Source organism: Sitodiplosis mosellana, unplaced genomic scaffold, assembly GCF_009176505.1.
Source record: "Sitodiplosis mosellana isolate CC-2019 unplaced genomic scaffold, AAFC_SMos_1.0 Smas_scaffold_47, whole genome shotgun sequence".
Classification (NCBI taxonomy): domain Eukaryota; kingdom Metazoa; phylum Arthropoda; class Insecta; order Diptera; family Cecidomyiidae; genus Sitodiplosis; species Sitodiplosis mosellana.
The window spans coordinates 1,455,289-1,473,814 of NW_022595289.1; the positions used below are offsets into that span (position 1 = coordinate 1,455,289).

Below are 18,526 nucleotides of genomic sequence, written 5' to 3' on the forward strand. Positions count from 1 at the left end.
TGCACGACTCCCATCCACTCTACAGCAAACAACCATGCGTTATCACCGATTCGTTGAGGAAATTTTCCGTATAAAAGCCAAGAGCTTCAAACCATTTCGATCAGATATTTCAACAAGTGGTCGCCGTGCAAAACAGCCCGAGTGGTAAAGTCAGACTGCTCCTGCTAAGTGAAAGTGCTAAATTTGAACAAACACATTCAGTTTATTCAGTGCAAATACCGTGGTCAATATTATGGTTTTTTCATGTTGTGATCAAGTTTTCTGGCGTTGAAATTTTTTTCCAAATAAAATCATTTACGAGAACATCAATATATTTTTTATTCAAAAAAGCCAAAAAAGAAAATCGGATTTTCCGCCAAAACTTAAATTCAATCAACGAGGTGAGGATATTTTTGAAACAAAGAAAAAAATTGTTGTTTCAGAAGTGCAGTGCTTCAGTGTTTCCTTTTCGGCTCTATGAAATTAACAGTAAATGAAATTAAGTTTTGCGCTAAATTAACGAATAAACCTATGATTATTTAGTTGTGAATTTAACAAATCGTGCAATCTCAAATCGAGTTCAAGTTCATCGTTGAATTTTCTATTTTTTTCTATTGCATCAGGAATATTGATGGTTTTCTACTGATTTATTTTTAGAACGAGATAAAAAAAAATATTTGCTAAACGTCTTTCTGTTTTGCTTAAAATGAAGCCAAAATTCTGATCACAAAATATATCATGAAAGCATATTTTCATTTCCATCATAGAAAATATTCTATGAATCGAAGGAAACAGTCGATGAAAGCGATTTTATTTTCAATTTGTAATGGAATGAAGGGGGAAAAATCACGTTTATTCAGCTTGCTTCTAATCGGCTTAAAAGTATAACACAAACTCAATATCATCTATGAACGGAACATACGAAATCCAACGTGTCAACAACCAGAAAGTTCTGCACAAAGCTTATAGGGATACATGCATATATGCATATTTTGAATCAAGGGTGTGTATGAAATACCAACAAGTCGATGACGACAACAACGACAGCGACAAAAATGTGCTATTTATATATTTGGATGCAAGTAACATTTACAACAAAGTCTACACGCGCTTTTTTCCTTAAGCGCAAACAACGTTACATGAATTTCTATGTTCATTCGCTTGGAATGATCTCATTTTGTGAGGGCATCAAATGTCAAACATTCTTGCTAATAAAATTACCAATAATTTATTGATCAAAATTGAAAATTGAACGCACTGTCTTTAAATATTTAATGGGAAAACATATTGCGTGTTCCCCTTTCACATTGTAGCTTTCCACGTTCAAGAGTGAGCAAAAGAAAACAGTGCGACCAACAGAGCAATCAGTGTGTTTCTATGTACATTGCACGTGTGCATGTGATGTGAATGGGCGGATATGTATGAAGAAAAGTAGCAGAATCAAGGAGAAATACTTCCAATAAACATTCCTCTTCCATCAAATGGCTTTTGTTATATTTGTTTTTTTTTTCTTATTCCTTTTTACGCTTCAACGCAAAAACTCAAGATTTCCACCATAGTTTTTTTTCCCTGATGTTCAATACAAACAAATGCGACCATCACGAGTACAGCACAACAAAAATCAATTTCAATTTCATTGTCAAATATCAATAACTCATGAGCACTTGACTCGAATTGCTCCCTCACTTACTCCCCACTTTCAATGCGTGAGCACATTGCAATAGACTAGTCAGTTAATTCCATATTGGATGCTATGTAGGAGTAAACTAATTCAAGTCCGTGTTAATTATTTTCTACAATTTTCGCAGACTCTATTCTACATCATTTGAGCATTACATCGAATTACGTCACAAATTCCCAATTAAAATTTCAATGCAATTCATCATAAATCAGACATTGTTCATCCATGGGGTCGATTGTCCAAATCAACACGAAAAATCTTTCCCCGCACTTTTCCCACGGATAAATGCTCATCTAACAAGTAATTAAGACTCTGCTCCGTAGCATGGGTGGCTACGGCATTTTGTTTTCTTTCTTCATGGAATAATTGAGTTTGTATGAGTGGCTCAAACATCATATCCATTCACTTGTCAAACAATTGGATTTCGTGAAGAGGGACACTTCATCTTGCGCTAACTCCATTAAGTATCATTTGCATGAAAAGCAAATTCTTTTCAAAGAAAAACACATCTTTGTTTTCGGCTATACCAATTCAGGGTAAATAAATTAAATAAATAACATTTGAATACTAATTTATATGTGAGGACATCCAGAAAAATGTTGATTTAGTGTCAATCACGCAAAATATAAATTACGCAGTAGGCTCTCCATAGATTTAAAATCCTTTTTTCAGTCCTATATCTATTCTGCAGATAAATAAAAGAAACAAAACACCAATACAATATTCAAAAGAAAAAAGATATCAGAGCTTAAAGGATATAGAACACTTCCAACCTTAAGACTTAGAGTGATTTAAAGAAATGTCAAAATTTGAGATGGGCATTTTGAAAATATGACCATAAAGAGTATCGAAAAATTCTTTTCGAATAATGTGGGATTTCGTGGGTGATAGAATGATGAGTGTGTGTGTCATTAGTCTAGTGAAATGAAGCATATTCGGCGATTACAAGAGCTAATAACATTTATAACAACCATAATAATATTTTCTAAAAACATTTGAAGTACGGATTTGGACTGTAATCTTTTCCGAGCAGAAAATGAAATGTCTAAGTGGATCTCAATACAGCAACCATATTGTATTAAACTGTGCATGAGTTTAATGAATAGTCCGACTTGTATTGATACCAGCAAAAACAAATGATGTCATCGAATAAAATTATTTCACCGTGTGAAATGGATATTAATGATAGTTTATTTTTATAACTTTGTGTTCATAACAGCCGATTTGTACGTTCATCAATTGATTTGGGATTCTACGCATTGACCGCATTTTTGGCGTGCTGTATAGACAAATTCAACGAAAAAAAAAACCATTCTTGCGAACATATTTGCAAGCATGGATTTATTGACTTTTCTGCGTGTAATTGTATTAGTTACAAATGGTGTTTATTGCTTCGTTCCCCGCGGCGACATGGAATCATCAGCAACCAAAGCAATAACACTTCCAATACAACCACAAATCGCTCAAGCCAATGACATATCCGTTTATGACCCCGGAGTCGGTGGTGAGTACACTTGATTAGATGAAGCAATTACGCATTTATAACTTGTGATGGCTCTTGTCACCCGACAGGAGATTATTTCATTTTCGGTCAGATGTTTCATAATTTATTAGTTGCATGGATTGTTATCTTGTCGGGTCCTGGATCCGAAACTTTCATCATCGTTTTTCCACAACGATTAAAATTCCACTATCCCCTATTATTTGACCATGATATTCAATTACGAAAAGTGGATGCTATATACAATAATTTGTTGTTCAAGACCATTATAGCCGGTGTAGGTGGCTCAATATAGTTGAGAGAAGTTCAAAGAACGCATCAGTTTGTACACCATTACTAATTCGCTTTCATATTTTCTCATCTCAGTTCAATTGCGTATGGAGTTCGATTTTACAGCTCTAAGCTAAATAACACCTTACATTTTGCAAGGGACGATAGCTTTATCAGTTTCATGTTCTGAGCAGTAGCTAAAATAAGTCAAAGTAATGTGATATTCTGTAATCGTCTCTCTCAAAAATGTGAAAAACGAGCGAACGACAAATACTTATGACATTTCCCAATGGACAAGACCGCCAGAAGGTGGTTGTGAAATTAGAAGAAGATGTCAAGTTATTGATGAAATGTGTTCTCTAACATTTCAACGTTAAAAAACAATGACCCAACACATAGATTTTGAGTGTTATAATTCGTATTGCATTTAATTAAGCCATTGCACTTTTATTACAGCGGACAGATTAGGCGAAGACATATTCAACAGTGAAGTGGAAGGCGATGTAGCTGATGATTTCACTGTGAATGGAAATAATTTGGATGTGAGTCGAATGCTTGAAAATCTTCGAGAAGAGATTAAATTCGATGAGAGCATTGCGATGAAGTCCGCCATGTTGCTTCGGCTACTTGAGGTATGTACAATACATTTGGAAATGGCTAAATAATGAGTTTTACCATATAGAAAAGTTTGTTTATCTGCGTATACATTAATTGGTCCCGTCGAAGAAAAGTTGTAAACACAGTAAGAAAAAGGAAAGACACTCATATTCTCTAAGAAGAAGACGAAGGACGTTTATATTTAAAAGATGATGGCAGTAATTTATGCAATGCATCTATTTTTAAAAATATTTTCTGGGAAACTTCTCTCGAAATCACATCATCTATGCTCCCAGTTTAAAAATATGCACAAATCCAATGCATAAATTATAAATACGTGTGACACTTTGGCTGTGACGACATTGTGGTAGTTTTCATTAAATCCCATAGATCTCGAACTAAGCCCGAAGCGTGTATCTCTTGTATATGCTACAAATAACATCATATCGAATTAAATTTATGAACGGTATTTTTTTCGGTTCGTTGTCGAATCAAACAATATGGATGTGTATCATACGTTCATGTATAGGAAACTTACGTACATACATATCCGCTTGAACGTAGGATGATATTTTGATATCAGCATGACTAAAGGTTGCATTGATAAAATATATTGTTTCTATATCGAATTAAAGGCAACATCGACAAAGTCTCCATTACCGGTTCTGTACGTCGAAGGTGAAGTTGATGATCCAGTAGATGATGATTTACCGATGAACAAGCGAAGTGGCCGATACTACCGACGGTATTTTTTTTTATTTTATATATTTATTACTAATCGTTTTGGAGAGAAAACAAATTGTCTTCATTGACTGAGTGTGGAACGAGCGATATTTTATGGTTGTTTTTCATCACTTTCCTTAGGTATCCGTGGAAACGACAAAACACACGGTCAAGAACGTAAGTTTCTACATTTTACAGTTTATCTTAGTAAGAATTGGTGACAGCCACTTATGTTTAGAAATGCAACGTCATGCGTTTATGTGGGTTTTTTCCGAACTTTTGAACTCAACTTGCTTAAATTACTAACGAATTGTGTACTGTACACTATGCAGCTCGCACAGTGCACACATAAATTAGATTATAGCTGATACATGGAAATTCCGATAATGGTTCTTTCTACAAAAAAGGACGATTTAAAAGTGAGGAAAAACAACCTTTGAGATGAGACAAAAAAATATTTCGTTCTGCAATGTCGTCAATGATGATGATAACTTTTTTTCTCACCACAATGATTGGATGTTACTGTTTCGATTAATTCCTGATTATCTTTGTTTGCCATTTCATATTTTCAAGAAGATACGAGTCTGAATCGAGGTACCTCTGCGTGCCGAGTCGTGAAGATGTATTCAAATTATTGGTGGGATTACATGAGAATCGAAATGGAAACAATCACAAAACAGTTCATTTTTGCAACCGAAAACGTCCCGCCAAGGCTATATTCACCAACATTCGATTTTTAGGATAAACATCCAGTCAAAGTTCCGTTATAGTTTTGAAATTGTTACGAAAAGTGTACGATGACCATGTGTGCGGAAAAAAAAATAAAGAGACAGAGCTTTCGTTTTACTTCATTTTGTTTGTAAACATTTATGTTTCATTTGTATTTTGACTAATGTTTTTGAAAAGTAAACACAAATATTCTAATGTATTCAAACTCTATACAGCTTTCAAAACTAAAATAATTGTAACTAAATAAACTCAATGTGAAAATATATCTAAAAAAAATATGTATTAAAACAGTTATAAAAAGTTTGCTGTAGGAATTTCTTGTCGCGCAGTTAAAAAAATATATATGAACTATTTGTAATGCCGAACAAATCAATTGCAAATGAAATTGATTTCGGCAACAATTTTATCTTATCATATTCAAAATTTATCGCACATTTGATCAATATTAATCTATTTAAATTTATTCAAATAAAAACTGAACAACTCAAAACCTGTACGAAAAATAAATTTGAAATGAAATCGATAGGACGGATAGTGTTGCAAATGATTTGGAGCCATTTCAAATGTGTTGAGACGTAAAAAAAAAACAAGGGAATAATCATTCACTATTTTCGAGGGAAGTACATTTACATTGCAATTAACCACATCAACCATTCCAAATCTTTTCATCGGGAGCAGAAAAATAAAATTAAAATTATACATAATTCAAATGAAAACCATACCACATAGATTTATTATCAGTTGTTGTAAATACATTTTCGACATTAGTCTACTTCTAGGATGTTTTTTATTCATTTCAACTCAACCATGATTTCGAATGCAAATCGATCTAGCCAAAAGTTCTTGATTTGTATTATGGTTCAACCAAGAGATGTAGTTGAGTGAACATCGCCGTGGGTCGTTCATGTGTACTAATTGACTTTTTACCGGCAACGTTTGAATTGCCACCGATCTGTATGGGCATGCTTCTTGAGTAATCTCTAAAATGAAACCCTGAATGCCACCAAATCGTAGTGTATTGGCAAACCGGATCGGTTTTGGCGATGGTCCCCATTGTGTGAAGTATATGGTGCCACTTTTGCAGCCACAAAAACGCCGACCGTCAATTTCCACAAAACTGTGAGTGCATTGACGCTGTTGCCAGTCACCCAAAAGGAAATATTTGAAGTCAATTCGCAGACGACAAATATTTGGGTGGATTCGTTCGATGAAAAATAAACAATCGTTGGGGAATGGTACGTTCGGAAAACCTGGACTTATTAGGTAAAACTTTTGCTGATTGTATACGTTAGTACAGCAGCTCGGGAGCGGCGACACTACCGGCAGCGCTAGTGGTGATGGATAAAATGAAGATGATGGCCAAGCCGCATGTTGCTGTGTTTGACTACTGCAGATTGGTTTTACAATAGTGGTCTCTGGAACACTTTCCACTTCGGCGTTTGCTACTACATTTTCTAATGTTGATGTTATTGGAACGACATTATTATTTTGTCTTTGCACTGGAAAGATTTGAGTCACGGGTAATAAATGGGGCTTAGAGGATGGAATGTTTATCACTGAATGTGTCGATGATTCACTGAAACTACCATCATCAATTGAATTATTCAAGGAGCACGGCAGCCGAGTCACGAGCAATTCAAAGCCTTTATTTTCGATTGTTTCATCACTTATGAATTTAATTCGAAGTGTACCATTTATGGCCTTGTACTTCATAATTCCAATAACTTGCCCGCACAAAACTTCATCAGTTCCAATGAGTACTTTATCTTTCGAACAACTAAGCGATGACTCTATTTGGAAATCTAAAAATTGAATGTGAAACTCGTTGGTGCACACAAAAGGTGAGTAGAATACATATTCACAGTTTTCGTTCTTGGGATATTTGTTTGGATAACGTGGTGATTTAATTACGACTTGCTTATTGCGAAAAATGCCACCACAAAAATCACTGCTCAACTCATTTCGAGACCATTTCCTCGGAAAATTTGCACTTTTGATCTGATGAATTCCAATCGTGTATGAATCACTTTGACTTAAGACGTAATCGAAGGCCGTAACCATCACTAATAGCAGCAAAATAAAATCGAAAGTGCGTTTGAACATGTAACCCATTTTTTCTGGATATCTTTTTACGGTGAACCGCTGCGTATTTTTCACTTCTTCAGTCTTTGGAATGCAATCGGAAACTGACATTGATGACATCAGAAAGTGTTTTTTGTGCAGTGACACACACCTTAAATTCATATTCACTGTGCTATTTCTTTTAGTTTGATGTCGAAGCTGTGATTTATCAGTAAGTCACTCATTCCATTCACGCATAGATGAATGGGAAATTGACAGAAAGCATAAGCAGAAGTGAATTACTTGAGTCAATAAGTTATTGACTCGGAGCACGGTCGCACAGCTAATTTGTTTATTTAAAGCAAACGCATGAAATGAACACACACCTCTCGACCGTAGAGAAAAGAAAAGAAGTCGAATGAACAATGGAACCCACACAAACCTATAAACACGAATAGTACAGTTTTATCTTATCACATGTATACGAATAAATACACAAATCAATGGGCAATATTGTGTTTTTTTGTCTGTGTAACCAATATGTTGGCAGAAAAATGGAGATGAAATGCAATTGGAGTCTCCAACATTCAATAATTGAACGCTTCGTGTACTCTTGGCCCATTAACATTTCAATTTGCGGGGAAATTCATTTCCAAATCAATTCCATGACTTTCGCTCAATTTATACACCGTGCGCCTGAGCACATTTTAACGGAAATTATTTTAATTTGATTGCTGTTGTTTTTGTTTTTGTTGTTGTTGTCAACATCGCCGATGTCGTCGTCGTTGTTGCTATATTTTCACGAACTTTCTCGGCGCTCTATAATAAATTTCATATCAACAGAACGTTCCACGCCGCACCAAATGGACAGTACTTAGTTTAAAGATGTGTTTTGCTTTGTGTTTTATTCCTAAAATTTAAATAATACATATCTCACTTATTTCTTAAGTATTATAATTCACTGAAAAACGCGATTCATCAGACTAATACTAGAACTCTTTGTTGAAAATGTTTTAAAACTACATTTCTTTTCTCCAGTAAAATATTACACCTAAAAAGAGCCGCACGAGCATTTTCACAATTTCGATTTTAGGTTGACGTCAACACGCGCCAGTTGAGAAAATATGTTGCCGTTTGGCTTATCGACCGGATGATAGACTTCCTTGTTTTCACCTTGAATAACTTTTGGGAATTTACTCATGTCGAATGGATAATAGTGTATATTGGGCATTTCAATGTTGACAACAGCAATCTGGAGTAGATTGAAAAACAGAAAGCATACATAAAGTTAGTATTGAAATAACGGAAAATTTCACCAGTTTGGTTTGAAAAAGGAGAAATGAAAGCCAACGAACTGTTTACCTGTTGGATTGCAGCTAGGATGTCTTTTTGTGAGAGGTAAATTGTATTTTGAACACTTGGAGATGGGACACCATCCACTGGATCACCGGCAAAGTTTTTCAGAATGATTTCTTTCACCGTCGACCAAACGTCATCGAAATTTATGTCCGTTATGTTCAAATATTCCCAGCAGCAGCTAACACTCGTACTAAATAAGCGATCCTCCATGTCCGGCAGTGAACGATATTCATCATCGACGAAGTCCACAAAGGAGGAGCGTGTCGTTTTCAATACTCTCATGTTTTTCAGTCCGCTAATAATCGTGGGGCGTAGATCTAAGCGAAAGAAAGACGAATGTAATGAAAATTCTGGAATTGATGCCTAAAAAAACTAAATTTTTCAAGAAATTGACACTGCATTCAAAAGAATGAAGCGAAAGGCGTAAGAGAGATAGAGATAGAGCAGCTGTTCTATGAATAGGTCATTTGAAAAAAAAAAACATCAACGGCGTGCACACTATCATTCAACTTGTTTAAATTGATAAACGTTTGTCTACATTAAACGCATACAAAAGTCTCAATTTTCTCTCTCTGCCTCAAAATAAATTTTATTTTTCTTTTAATCGTACAAGTACATCGCAACAGAAGCTCCAGAAAAAAAATCGCCGACAAATCAATTTGAATGAATAATCGCTTAATGTGCACAATTTTTATAATTCACTTTTGAAATACTTCGTTCAAGTGATAAGCGATTTCCGAATACCGGTTCAAACCAGATTCTTGAACAATTTTATGTATAATATGGTCAAAGGTTAGCAAAACAATCCGTGTCAATTGTTCATTATACGAGCGAACAAAAAAATACACGCTGTTTTTTTTCTAAAGTATTCGTTTTCCTCTTCTGCTGAGCAGTGTACTTACCACGTTGATGAATAACGTCGCAATAGCGATTGGCAACTGGTGTGAAAAGGAACGCATGATTATGTAGTTTTTCCTTGTTTTGGGCATTCGTATATTGTATCCTTTCCCACGGATATTCTTCCACGTGTACGTGCGCCTCCTTTACATGCCGATATTTCGATAGAAAATGTCTGGTTAATGTTAGGGCAAAATCTTCGGGTGATTTAACACCAAACTTTTTTGCCAATAGATAAACGGTGTTCTTCTGTGAATCCGTCGCAATAATGTCCGAGTTGTCACCTAAATCAAAATACAAAGGGGGTATAGGAGATCAGTATGGATTGTATTAGCGCTCTAATTCACTATTTATATGATAATTTAATAAAGACATTTGCATAATTCGCATATTGTAGGACGTCCACCACGTCACTAACGTGTCCCATACTGGAGGATTTTCGTTTATTGCGAGTCCACGAATTTGTACATTTATTATTGCTTGTCGTGCATTTAGCACCAGCGATAATCACTCGACTATTTCAATCACTTTGCACGAAATCAATATTCAAATTGAGTCTCGATTGCGTTAGAAAAGGGCAGCAAGTAATAAAATGATTCATCTAACATTTGCGCTATATAATTGAGTCGCTGAGCATAAAAATGAAAATACAGATCTGTTACAGCAACAGCCGAACATAAAATATTGTTCCCCAAAAACTTTACATGAATTTCTATCCAACGCGAGTGTAACATGAGTTGCATTAGAAACAGTATTAGCTCATGTTACACTCGCGTTGGATAGAAATTCATGTAACGTTTTTAGGGAACAATATTTTATGTTCGGTTGTTGCTGTAACAGATCTGTATTCCCATTTTTATGCTCAGCGACACAATTTTACTTGAATCAATACAGAAAACCAACAAAAAAATCAACACACAAAATGCCATTTAATCAGTTTCTTATATGGAACGTTCAAGATTCAGTAATTTCCTACTCTGATTTGCGTTAACATTGAAATTTCCTTTATTTCGTCTCGTAGTTGACACTGTTATACAAGTTTTTTTTGTAGCTCAGCAGACAGAAGCAGCCGGCATTCGAGATTCGACGTATGATCAATACAAACTATGTAAAATTCAATTCACGCACCCGATAAATGATGATAATATAAAGGGCAATCAGTACAAATGCATTTTCATTTTCAAACGAACTGTTCGAAGTCTAGCTTGAGAAAAAATTGGCTTAAGCCGGTTTTACCGCAATGCGACTACTTAAATTTTGAAATTTGTCTGGTTCGAATACAATGAAGAAATCGAAATGAAAACAAATAAATATATTTCCAAATATAGCAGCATGCAAGGTAAATGCTCTTCTATTCGATTTCGATATGGATGCAAAATGCGAACAAAGTCCATTACTGATATGCATGCGTGAGAATTTACGTTGCTTTTACATTTCAACTATTTCATATTTGAGTTCAACACAATGAAATGAGTGTCATTGTGCCACGTTTATTTCGTTTTACAAAAGTCAAATTGATAGGATGTTTGTAGTAGGCTGCCTGCATATTGCCTTTTCTTTCTATCTTTCGTTTTGATAACTCCAGTAAATGCTCTTGACTGTTGTATTTTTTTTACTCTGGTGTTCGAGAAAATCGCTTTCATTGATTGTAATACGAGTAATCCCGTCTGTGTTTTGACTAAATACCATTATGAGTAATCGTCGAATTGTAAGCATCAAACCAAATTGAAAAAAAAAATCAACGCCGTAAAATAAAATCAAACAAATGAGAATAAGAAGGTGAAATACACAGCCACAGTTTGATTTCACTCAAAGGAATCAAAACAAACCAACAGCGGGTTTTCTATATTTGAAAGAGGATTATAGCGAATTGGCCCACATTTGAAAGGGGATTATAGCGGACATTTAGTAGGTCACGCTGAAGAGCGGCTAATAATGCGAATTAAGCTTATAATGACTTTGAGGAAACTGTTCTTATTGTTTGCATTTAAATAGATCATAATGAGGAGCTCATTCACGGAAAATAAGCTAGTTGCCATATGTGAAAAACTGTAAGCTATTTATGCCGATAGCATCGTTAAACTATTTATGGAAATTGGTGCGTTGGTTTAATCGTAAAAAAATGAAATTTTCATAGCTACCATTCAAGTAATCCTTTTTGCTGTAGAGTTTTAAATGCGTGTTGACTTCGAACTCTTTAATATGGTGAACGTTGCCTTCGCGTCGAACATGTAAAATTTTTACATGATCTTTGCCATAGCCTGTGTCACTAATCTCGAATTCCGTGCTCCTCGTGTTCAAGATTGAGGATTTCAGCGACTGCTCAAAGGCACTTGTTAATTTTCTTGGAAACATTTTTTGTTTTAGTTTGGTTTCTTTCTATTAAAATTAACTTTCCAGAATTTTATTTTTCAAAGTACGCGATTTTTTTTTTTTTTCCTAGTTTGAAAGTTGTTTTTTCTTCAAAAATTCGAAATTTCACACGGAATATTACGACTATTTGATTTTGCAAAAGAAAAGCTATAATTGAAATGGGTGTTCACGACACAGATTCAATTCCAACTGAATAAGTCACATGCTGGCGAAGCGCTTTTAAATTTGAATTTTTGATTGATAAGAAGAGATGACTCGTTGATCTACACACTTCTTTTCCCTACATGTAATCTTTTTGCGGCTCAGTTTATTGAATGCGAGATTTGATTTCATAATTAATTCCAGTTGAATATGTATCAGTTTATTTGAAAGTGATTTTTCATAGAACCGTGTCATCGCCATACAACCGTTATCAGTGACGAGCGTGCAAAGTGCTCCAGCAATGTGTTGGTTTGATGTGGAAGAAAAGTGTAATTCCATTAGTCGACGTACGCCAATATGGCAAACATTGTTGTTCAAATGTAATGCATTTGGAAGTGGTTTGCATTTTAAACAACTAACGGATTTTGTGTCATCACTTTTTGTGTGCAACTTGCCCATGGGGATAAGAATTTTGAACTTTTTTGCGCCTCAAGCACCAATACAGGAAAATGATAATGAACTACATTTTAATCTAAATGCAAATAACTTTAAATGACATTTATTTCCCCGTTGGTCTCCCAATGAAGAATATTTTAACACTATCAAATGTCTTACTAGAATCTTTTATGGCCATTGTCTTTACCAATGTCAATGTCGATGTCACATCTATAATTCTTTTGACTTGCAAAAATAATAATTATCATTCTAGTTCTATATCAGTGATTAAGCAAAAACAATCGCGTGTTTTCCTTGTTTATCAATCGTTTTTTCGACCACCACGGAGTGGAATTATTTTGTTCAGATTTTTTCCGTCAATCTCTTTCTCTCTCGCTTTTTCTGTGTCTTTTACTTTCTGATCTGTTAGAATAATCCACGGAATATGACGTATTCATTTGTCATGTTTAATCGCGTCGATTGTTTGTTTACTACATGCAAAGTATTATTTTGCGTAAATCCGAAATTTGCCCTTCGCTTCGTTTTATTTTGCGATAAAATTGGCACGGGTATAAAATCAGCATCCATACTTCTGACATCTTTCTGTTAAATTCCATATATAGTCCAAACAGGTATTAAAATTCAGTACGAATTCAATGAAACAATTACTGGGGTCATGCAATTATGCTAGCTCAATGCATAGATGCACCATATTCATGCATGAAATTGCTTCTAATTAACAGAGTGAAATAATCGAATGACCAGTGTAATACAAACAAAGGGACAGGCATTTCTAGAGTGGCAGCATTTTTGTTGCCAGTAAATCATGGCAGTGATAAAAGTGTTTTACCGCAACTAATGACTAATGATCATTTACGTATCAAAATGGTTATAAAATATCCACACACGAAGATGTCTAATAAACCACGTGAAGAATATTTATAACATTTTATCTAAGTCATAGCTTAATATGGCTTGCTTGTACAAAGATAAGATCCCCTATGAATTAGCAGCAATAATACCAAATAAAGTTTATAATACGTGTGCGTTGAGTTTGAAACAAGGCGAGATTTTAAAGTGTGTTTTGACTACCAAATAAAGACTATATAATGGTGTATATGCAAACAAAAATGAACAACAAATAACTTTGAAATTATAACCTGAAAATTGTGCAATGCAGTGATACTCATTTGACAAACAAAAAATAAGTTTCTATAATAATATTTTCACAGTTCAGTTGACGTATTAACTGTCTGAATTTATATTCATGGGCAGAACTGTTCATTCATTGTTTTCGAAACTAGGAAAACCGTCGTAAATAACGTTTGTTTGGTTGGATTCTGGTGAAAAAATGTATACGGTCACCCCACTGAATTACTGTTATGTGAAGAGAGCTTTTACGCGCTTTAGATGCTCCATTTGTGACAAACAAACTTTGTGACTATTCGAAAAAAGTGATAAATGCGATTTTTGGCACTGAATTCTGTGCTCTAGAAAACAGACCAAACGCGATTCTATGTTTACAATTTTTCAAAATTAAATAGTAATTTACAGTGTTGAATGTTGTAATAAAAAGTCAAGTCAACACCTAAAGGAGGTAGTAAAAAAATTGTTTCTCTTACAAATGGCGTTCACTATTCGTTCCCAGTATTGGGAATAATATTGAGTCACGTGGGGTCAGTCATTTGTTGTAAACAGATGCGATTTCAGTATGTATTATTCCATTTGCGCTTCAAACAAACATTCTGATACACGCGTCACATGTATAATCCGATAAACAAAGGAAAGGATGAGTGCAAACAATTTTGCAACGTAATTTAATGTGGTTTTTTGGTAAATAAATGAAAAATCAGCTGAGACCGTAAGCTGAGATGCGTTCTTACAACAAGCAACAAAAAATATTATTAGTTACGATCCAACTGCAGACTATAGGGCTATATTTAACCGCCATGGAAAAATTATTGAGAGAAATATCTATTTTCGAATATTGAACGCTTTCTTTCAAAAACTACGCAATATTCTAAGTGAATGAACATATGGAACTAAGCCAAATCGCAAATAAATCAGCTTTTGTAGGTATTTAAACTGTATAAATATGTAACCAGCGTATATGAGCTTTGGTGGTGAACCATGTTATGATGCTTACGATTTTTCTGATTTGACTTCTTGAAATTCGACAAACACCTCTCATATGTATATTTTGGCATAGAGCCATTTGAAAGCAAAAACCATAAGACAGAAGTTCACACTCAGACAAGTCACATCATTTTTAATCATAGATCAATGAACTCATTTTTAAACTTCAATTGTCCATCTAAGCAACATCTGCTTGAATTCTATACAACTAATAATGATGTCCAATCGACATATGACATAGTCATTTTCATTTATTTTTTCATTCCATTGCAACTCGTCAAGAGAAATTGAAGGAAAAAACCTCATGAAAAAACGAAACGGATTCCTTGTTTGTGTACGTGACGCCAATAATTTCACTGCATCCTTTAGTCCCGATAGCCTTCGAATCGAATGGTGTGTGCGAGAGTGTATAACGAAAAACGTGTTCGGTTGTTGGTTAAACTGAAATGCAACGTAAACTTCGTCTATGAGATCGGTAGTCAGTTCGTCTCGTTGTTTATATTTTTTACTAACCAAAGCGAAAGCAGTGACTGTTTAAACGAACTAGTCTTTTGCGTTTTTGTTTTCCCATGCGTTCATTGCCTCGTGACTGTTCATTTACTACATTCAAATAATTCATACTCAAACGACTGAAACACAATAAAGGATACTCTTCAATTTCAGAAAAACAGTTTAAAACGGACAGTTGTGGAGGAAACATTGAAAATCTACAAGTCTTAAGAAGAAGATTTTTTTTCAAAATTATTCGATATTATTGTGCGATCATCAGTGATTTTTTAAAGAAAAAAGAGCAATATCATACACGGAGGTTTTTTAAGGTAAAATTTGAATACATTATTCCATGAAGAAAAATTAAATTTTAATAACTTTACTCTAAAAATGTAATTCTAACTATTTCGCAAAATTTGTTCGTGAAATCCTTCGACGAAAACATTATTATGACTGGATTGTGAATGTTCAACAGATTTTTATATTCGCCAGAAATTAGACCAGAAAGTGACTGTTTGTTCGAAATTTTCGAAAAATAGATGTTTTTTGGTATTTTCCATTGTACTTTCCATTTGAGTTATCGTTGTTTGGACATACTTTCTATAAATGATGATAAGACAAAAGTCATCTTTTCTTGCGAAAAATGAAAAAAAAATGTAAAAAAAGATCCTTTTGTCTGTCGAAGAGACGCAATAGACTTTCGAAATCGTGTTACACTTATAATATGTAGCCTTTTCCGAATGATCTGTGTGTACGGCCATACGGTTCGTCAGTTCCCAAATGAATAAAAATAAAATATAAACACAAACACGAATTTGTTGTGCGAACTTTCTTCGCAATACCGTTTTGCCTCACCTTTGTAAAAATCTACATCGCAACGGCAACGACGCATCGACGCTTGTGTTAGTAAATTATTTCTGGCATGAAAAATCGTCTCGCACTCAGTTGACAAACAGCGTTTGAAAGAAAATTACGCAGTATTTTTTCCTAATTGATAATTGCGAAAATTTAATCATATCTGAAATAAAATGGATAGAGGTGAATATTTTTTTCGTGTACAGCGGAAAAGAAAAACGTATTGTTCACAAACGAGAATATTTGTTATTTGGTTTATTCGTTACATAATTTCGTTGAATTTTTATCGAAAAAGTGAATTCCATATACAATTGAATCATTGCAGTACGTTTGCTGAGTATGCCGACAGAGTGTGTGGCCAATCCCTTGCAGAGAGCCTTGGCTGATGCAATTATTTTGATGAAGCCTTTAGATGAAATCCGAATATTATTTGCATGTGGAGCAAAGGTGGACCTTAAAACTCTTGATATGGATTTAAAAACTATTCTGAACCATTTGTGATATTTGAAGGTAAATGAACCTGTCGCGCAAGGACTACGCCCATTACATTATGCTGTGTGGCAAAGACACATTGATGCAGTGCGGCTCTTGTTGGTGCGTGGTGCAGACATCAATGAAGTTGACGATTGTGGTTATAGCGCTTTACATTTGTGTAGTGAACACGGGTAAGCCCTGTGAAAAATCATGATTAACGTAAAAATAGAACAAATGTATCTAAAGTCAATTAACAAATGCTCGCCTTTCACCGGTCAGAACCGATGCTTAAATTTCATCAATTCGTTGCATTAATTATGTGTCTCGTTGCTAATGTTTGCATATTGTAAATTTTACTTTTATACGTTCGTTTATTTTCATTAGATATGTGGATATAGCAAAGCTTCTGATTGAAAATGGATCAAAGATCGACTTTAGAGAGCCCACTGACGAGCTTTACCCCCGTACTATGCTGTGTGATGAACCACTGAGGTTGGCGCTGAAAAATCGCAACTATGCTATGGCAAGGTTACTATTGGAACACGGAGCAGATCCGAATAAGCGTTATTTTCTGGGCGCCGAAATAAGTTTGGTAACTGAAAGTGAATCAATAGAGTTATTGCTTACATATGGCGCTAGTACCGAATCACGTGATCGTCAAGGTCTGACACCTTTGATGAGAGCATGTCGCTTTAACTATGGGACTGAACAAGTTTTAATGCTATTGAACCATGGTGCTGATGTAAATGCTATGACTGACCACAGAAATGACTATCGTACGGTACTGCATTATGCCGTGTTATCAGGGAGTATTACACTTGTCAATTTACTGTTGAAGCAAGGAGCAAAAACCGATCGATTGCCACCAGAAGGCGAATCCGATAAGCCAAATCCACTTCATCTAGCCATTCTCCGTGGAGATCCTGCGATTGTGCGCTGTTTGCTTGAAGCTGGTGCCGACATAAACAGAAGTAGCACCATTATTGGTTCGCCTCTGCACGTTGCCTGCGCTGACAATATTCCACACAGAGTAGAAATTATGAAGGTACGTATAATTAGTCTTTCGAGCCGAAATGTTTGGTCCAAAAATAATGAACACGAACACCCCATTTGTAGATGCTACTATCATATGGTGCTGACCCGAATGTACGAATACCCAGTGAGACCGGTGCATATTTACGGCCTTGTCTTGGAGAACTGCTTGCAAATAGTGATACAACAACCGTGGAAGAGTTACAACTTTTATTGAAGCATGGAGCCAGAGTGTGTATGCGAACTCAATTCAGAGACCCGGATGGTTTGTTAAATTGCTTAAAGAATGTCGCATCATATTCGCGAGTATTTGAAGTCCTATTGGAAACAGCCGAATGTTTTGACATCGCAATGATCAAGCGTAATCTTCACTTAACCGATAGCCAGAGGAAAAAGTTACTGCAAAAGGCGAAAACACCAATTCCATTAAAAGCGTTAGTCCGAAACTTTTTTCGGTCAACTTTTAAACGGACACTTCCTGAAAAAGTCCCATGCCTCTTTATACCTAGCACACTGCATAGCTATTTACTTTGTGAACGTCACTAAGGTTACGGCAAATTAATATTATCTTTCGATGAAATGTGATATGGTTAATAAAATTACTTTCATAACATTTGGATTTTGTATATTTAGAGATTATCTATGGTACACGGCATTAATTGGATTGATTTAGAAGCTTCTCTTTAAATGTGATAATTTTTATGTTTGAAAAATTGTCTTAAAATTTTACAGGCGACTATTTTTACAATAAAAAGAAATTATTAATATCCCGGAGAAATTGTTGTTTCATTCGC

The 18,526-nt window shown here is 34.9% G+C and overlaps 4 protein-coding genes across 9 annotated transcripts; 2 read left to right on the forward strand and 2 right to left on the reverse strand.

Moving 5' to 3' along the window:
* The first annotated feature begins 96 nt into the window (after positions 1-96).
* On the forward strand, positions 97-6,256 carry LOC129570234 (uncharacterized). 5 transcript variants are annotated; one of them, XM_055449771.1, is made up of 6 exons: positions 97-380; positions 2,880-3,164; positions 3,888-4,063; positions 4,664-4,773; positions 4,893-4,928; positions 5,325-6,256. In XM_055449771.1, exons 2-6 carry the CDS (start codon positions 2,996-2,998, stop codon positions 5,494-5,496), a joined length of 663 nt encoding a protein of 220 aa, XP_055305746.1. In that variant the 5' UTR covers positions 97-380; positions 2,880-2,995; the 3' UTR covers positions 5,497-6,256. The 5 variants fall into 5 exon arrangements, with proteins under 5 accessions (XP_055305746.1, XP_055305748.1, XP_055305749.1 ...); XM_055449773.1 differs by having other exon boundaries at positions 5,328-6,256; XM_055449772.1 differs by lacking the exon at positions 97-380 and adding an exon at positions 449-468.
* LOC129570232 (uricase) lies at positions 5,588-12,474 on the reverse strand. Its single transcript, XM_055449768.1, has 4 exons — positions 11,939-12,474; positions 9,803-10,081; positions 8,904-9,217; positions 5,588-8,793 (listed from the first exon to the last, which is right to left on the reverse strand). Exons 1-4 carry the CDS (start codon positions 12,150-12,152, stop codon positions 8,617-8,619), a joined length of 984 nt encoding a protein of 327 aa, XP_055305743.1. The 5' UTR covers positions 12,153-12,474; the 3' UTR covers positions 5,588-8,616.
* Positions 6,185-7,724, reverse strand: LOC129570233 (cubilin). Its single transcript, XM_055449770.1, has one exon. It carries the CDS (start codon positions 7,722-7,724, stop codon positions 6,282-6,284), a length of 1,443 nt encoding a protein of 480 aa, XP_055305745.1. The 3' UTR covers positions 6,185-6,281.
* Positions 12,475-15,524: 3,050 nt separating the features above from the next.
* On the forward strand, positions 15,525-18,510 carry LOC129570228 (ankyrin-1-like). 2 transcript variants are annotated; one of them, XM_055449764.1, is made up of 5 exons: positions 15,525-15,700; positions 16,552-16,673; positions 16,737-16,891; positions 17,085-17,745; positions 17,817-18,510. In XM_055449764.1, exons 2-5 carry the CDS (start codon positions 16,566-16,568, stop codon positions 18,276-18,278), a joined length of 1,386 nt encoding a protein of 461 aa, XP_055305739.1. In that variant the 5' UTR covers positions 15,525-15,700; positions 16,552-16,565; the 3' UTR covers positions 18,279-18,510. The 2 variants fall into 2 exon arrangements, with proteins under 2 accessions (XP_055305739.1, XP_055305738.1); XM_055449763.1 differs by lacking the exon at positions 15,525-15,700 and adding an exon at positions 15,894-16,409.
* Positions 18,511-18,526: the final 16 nt, after the last annotated feature.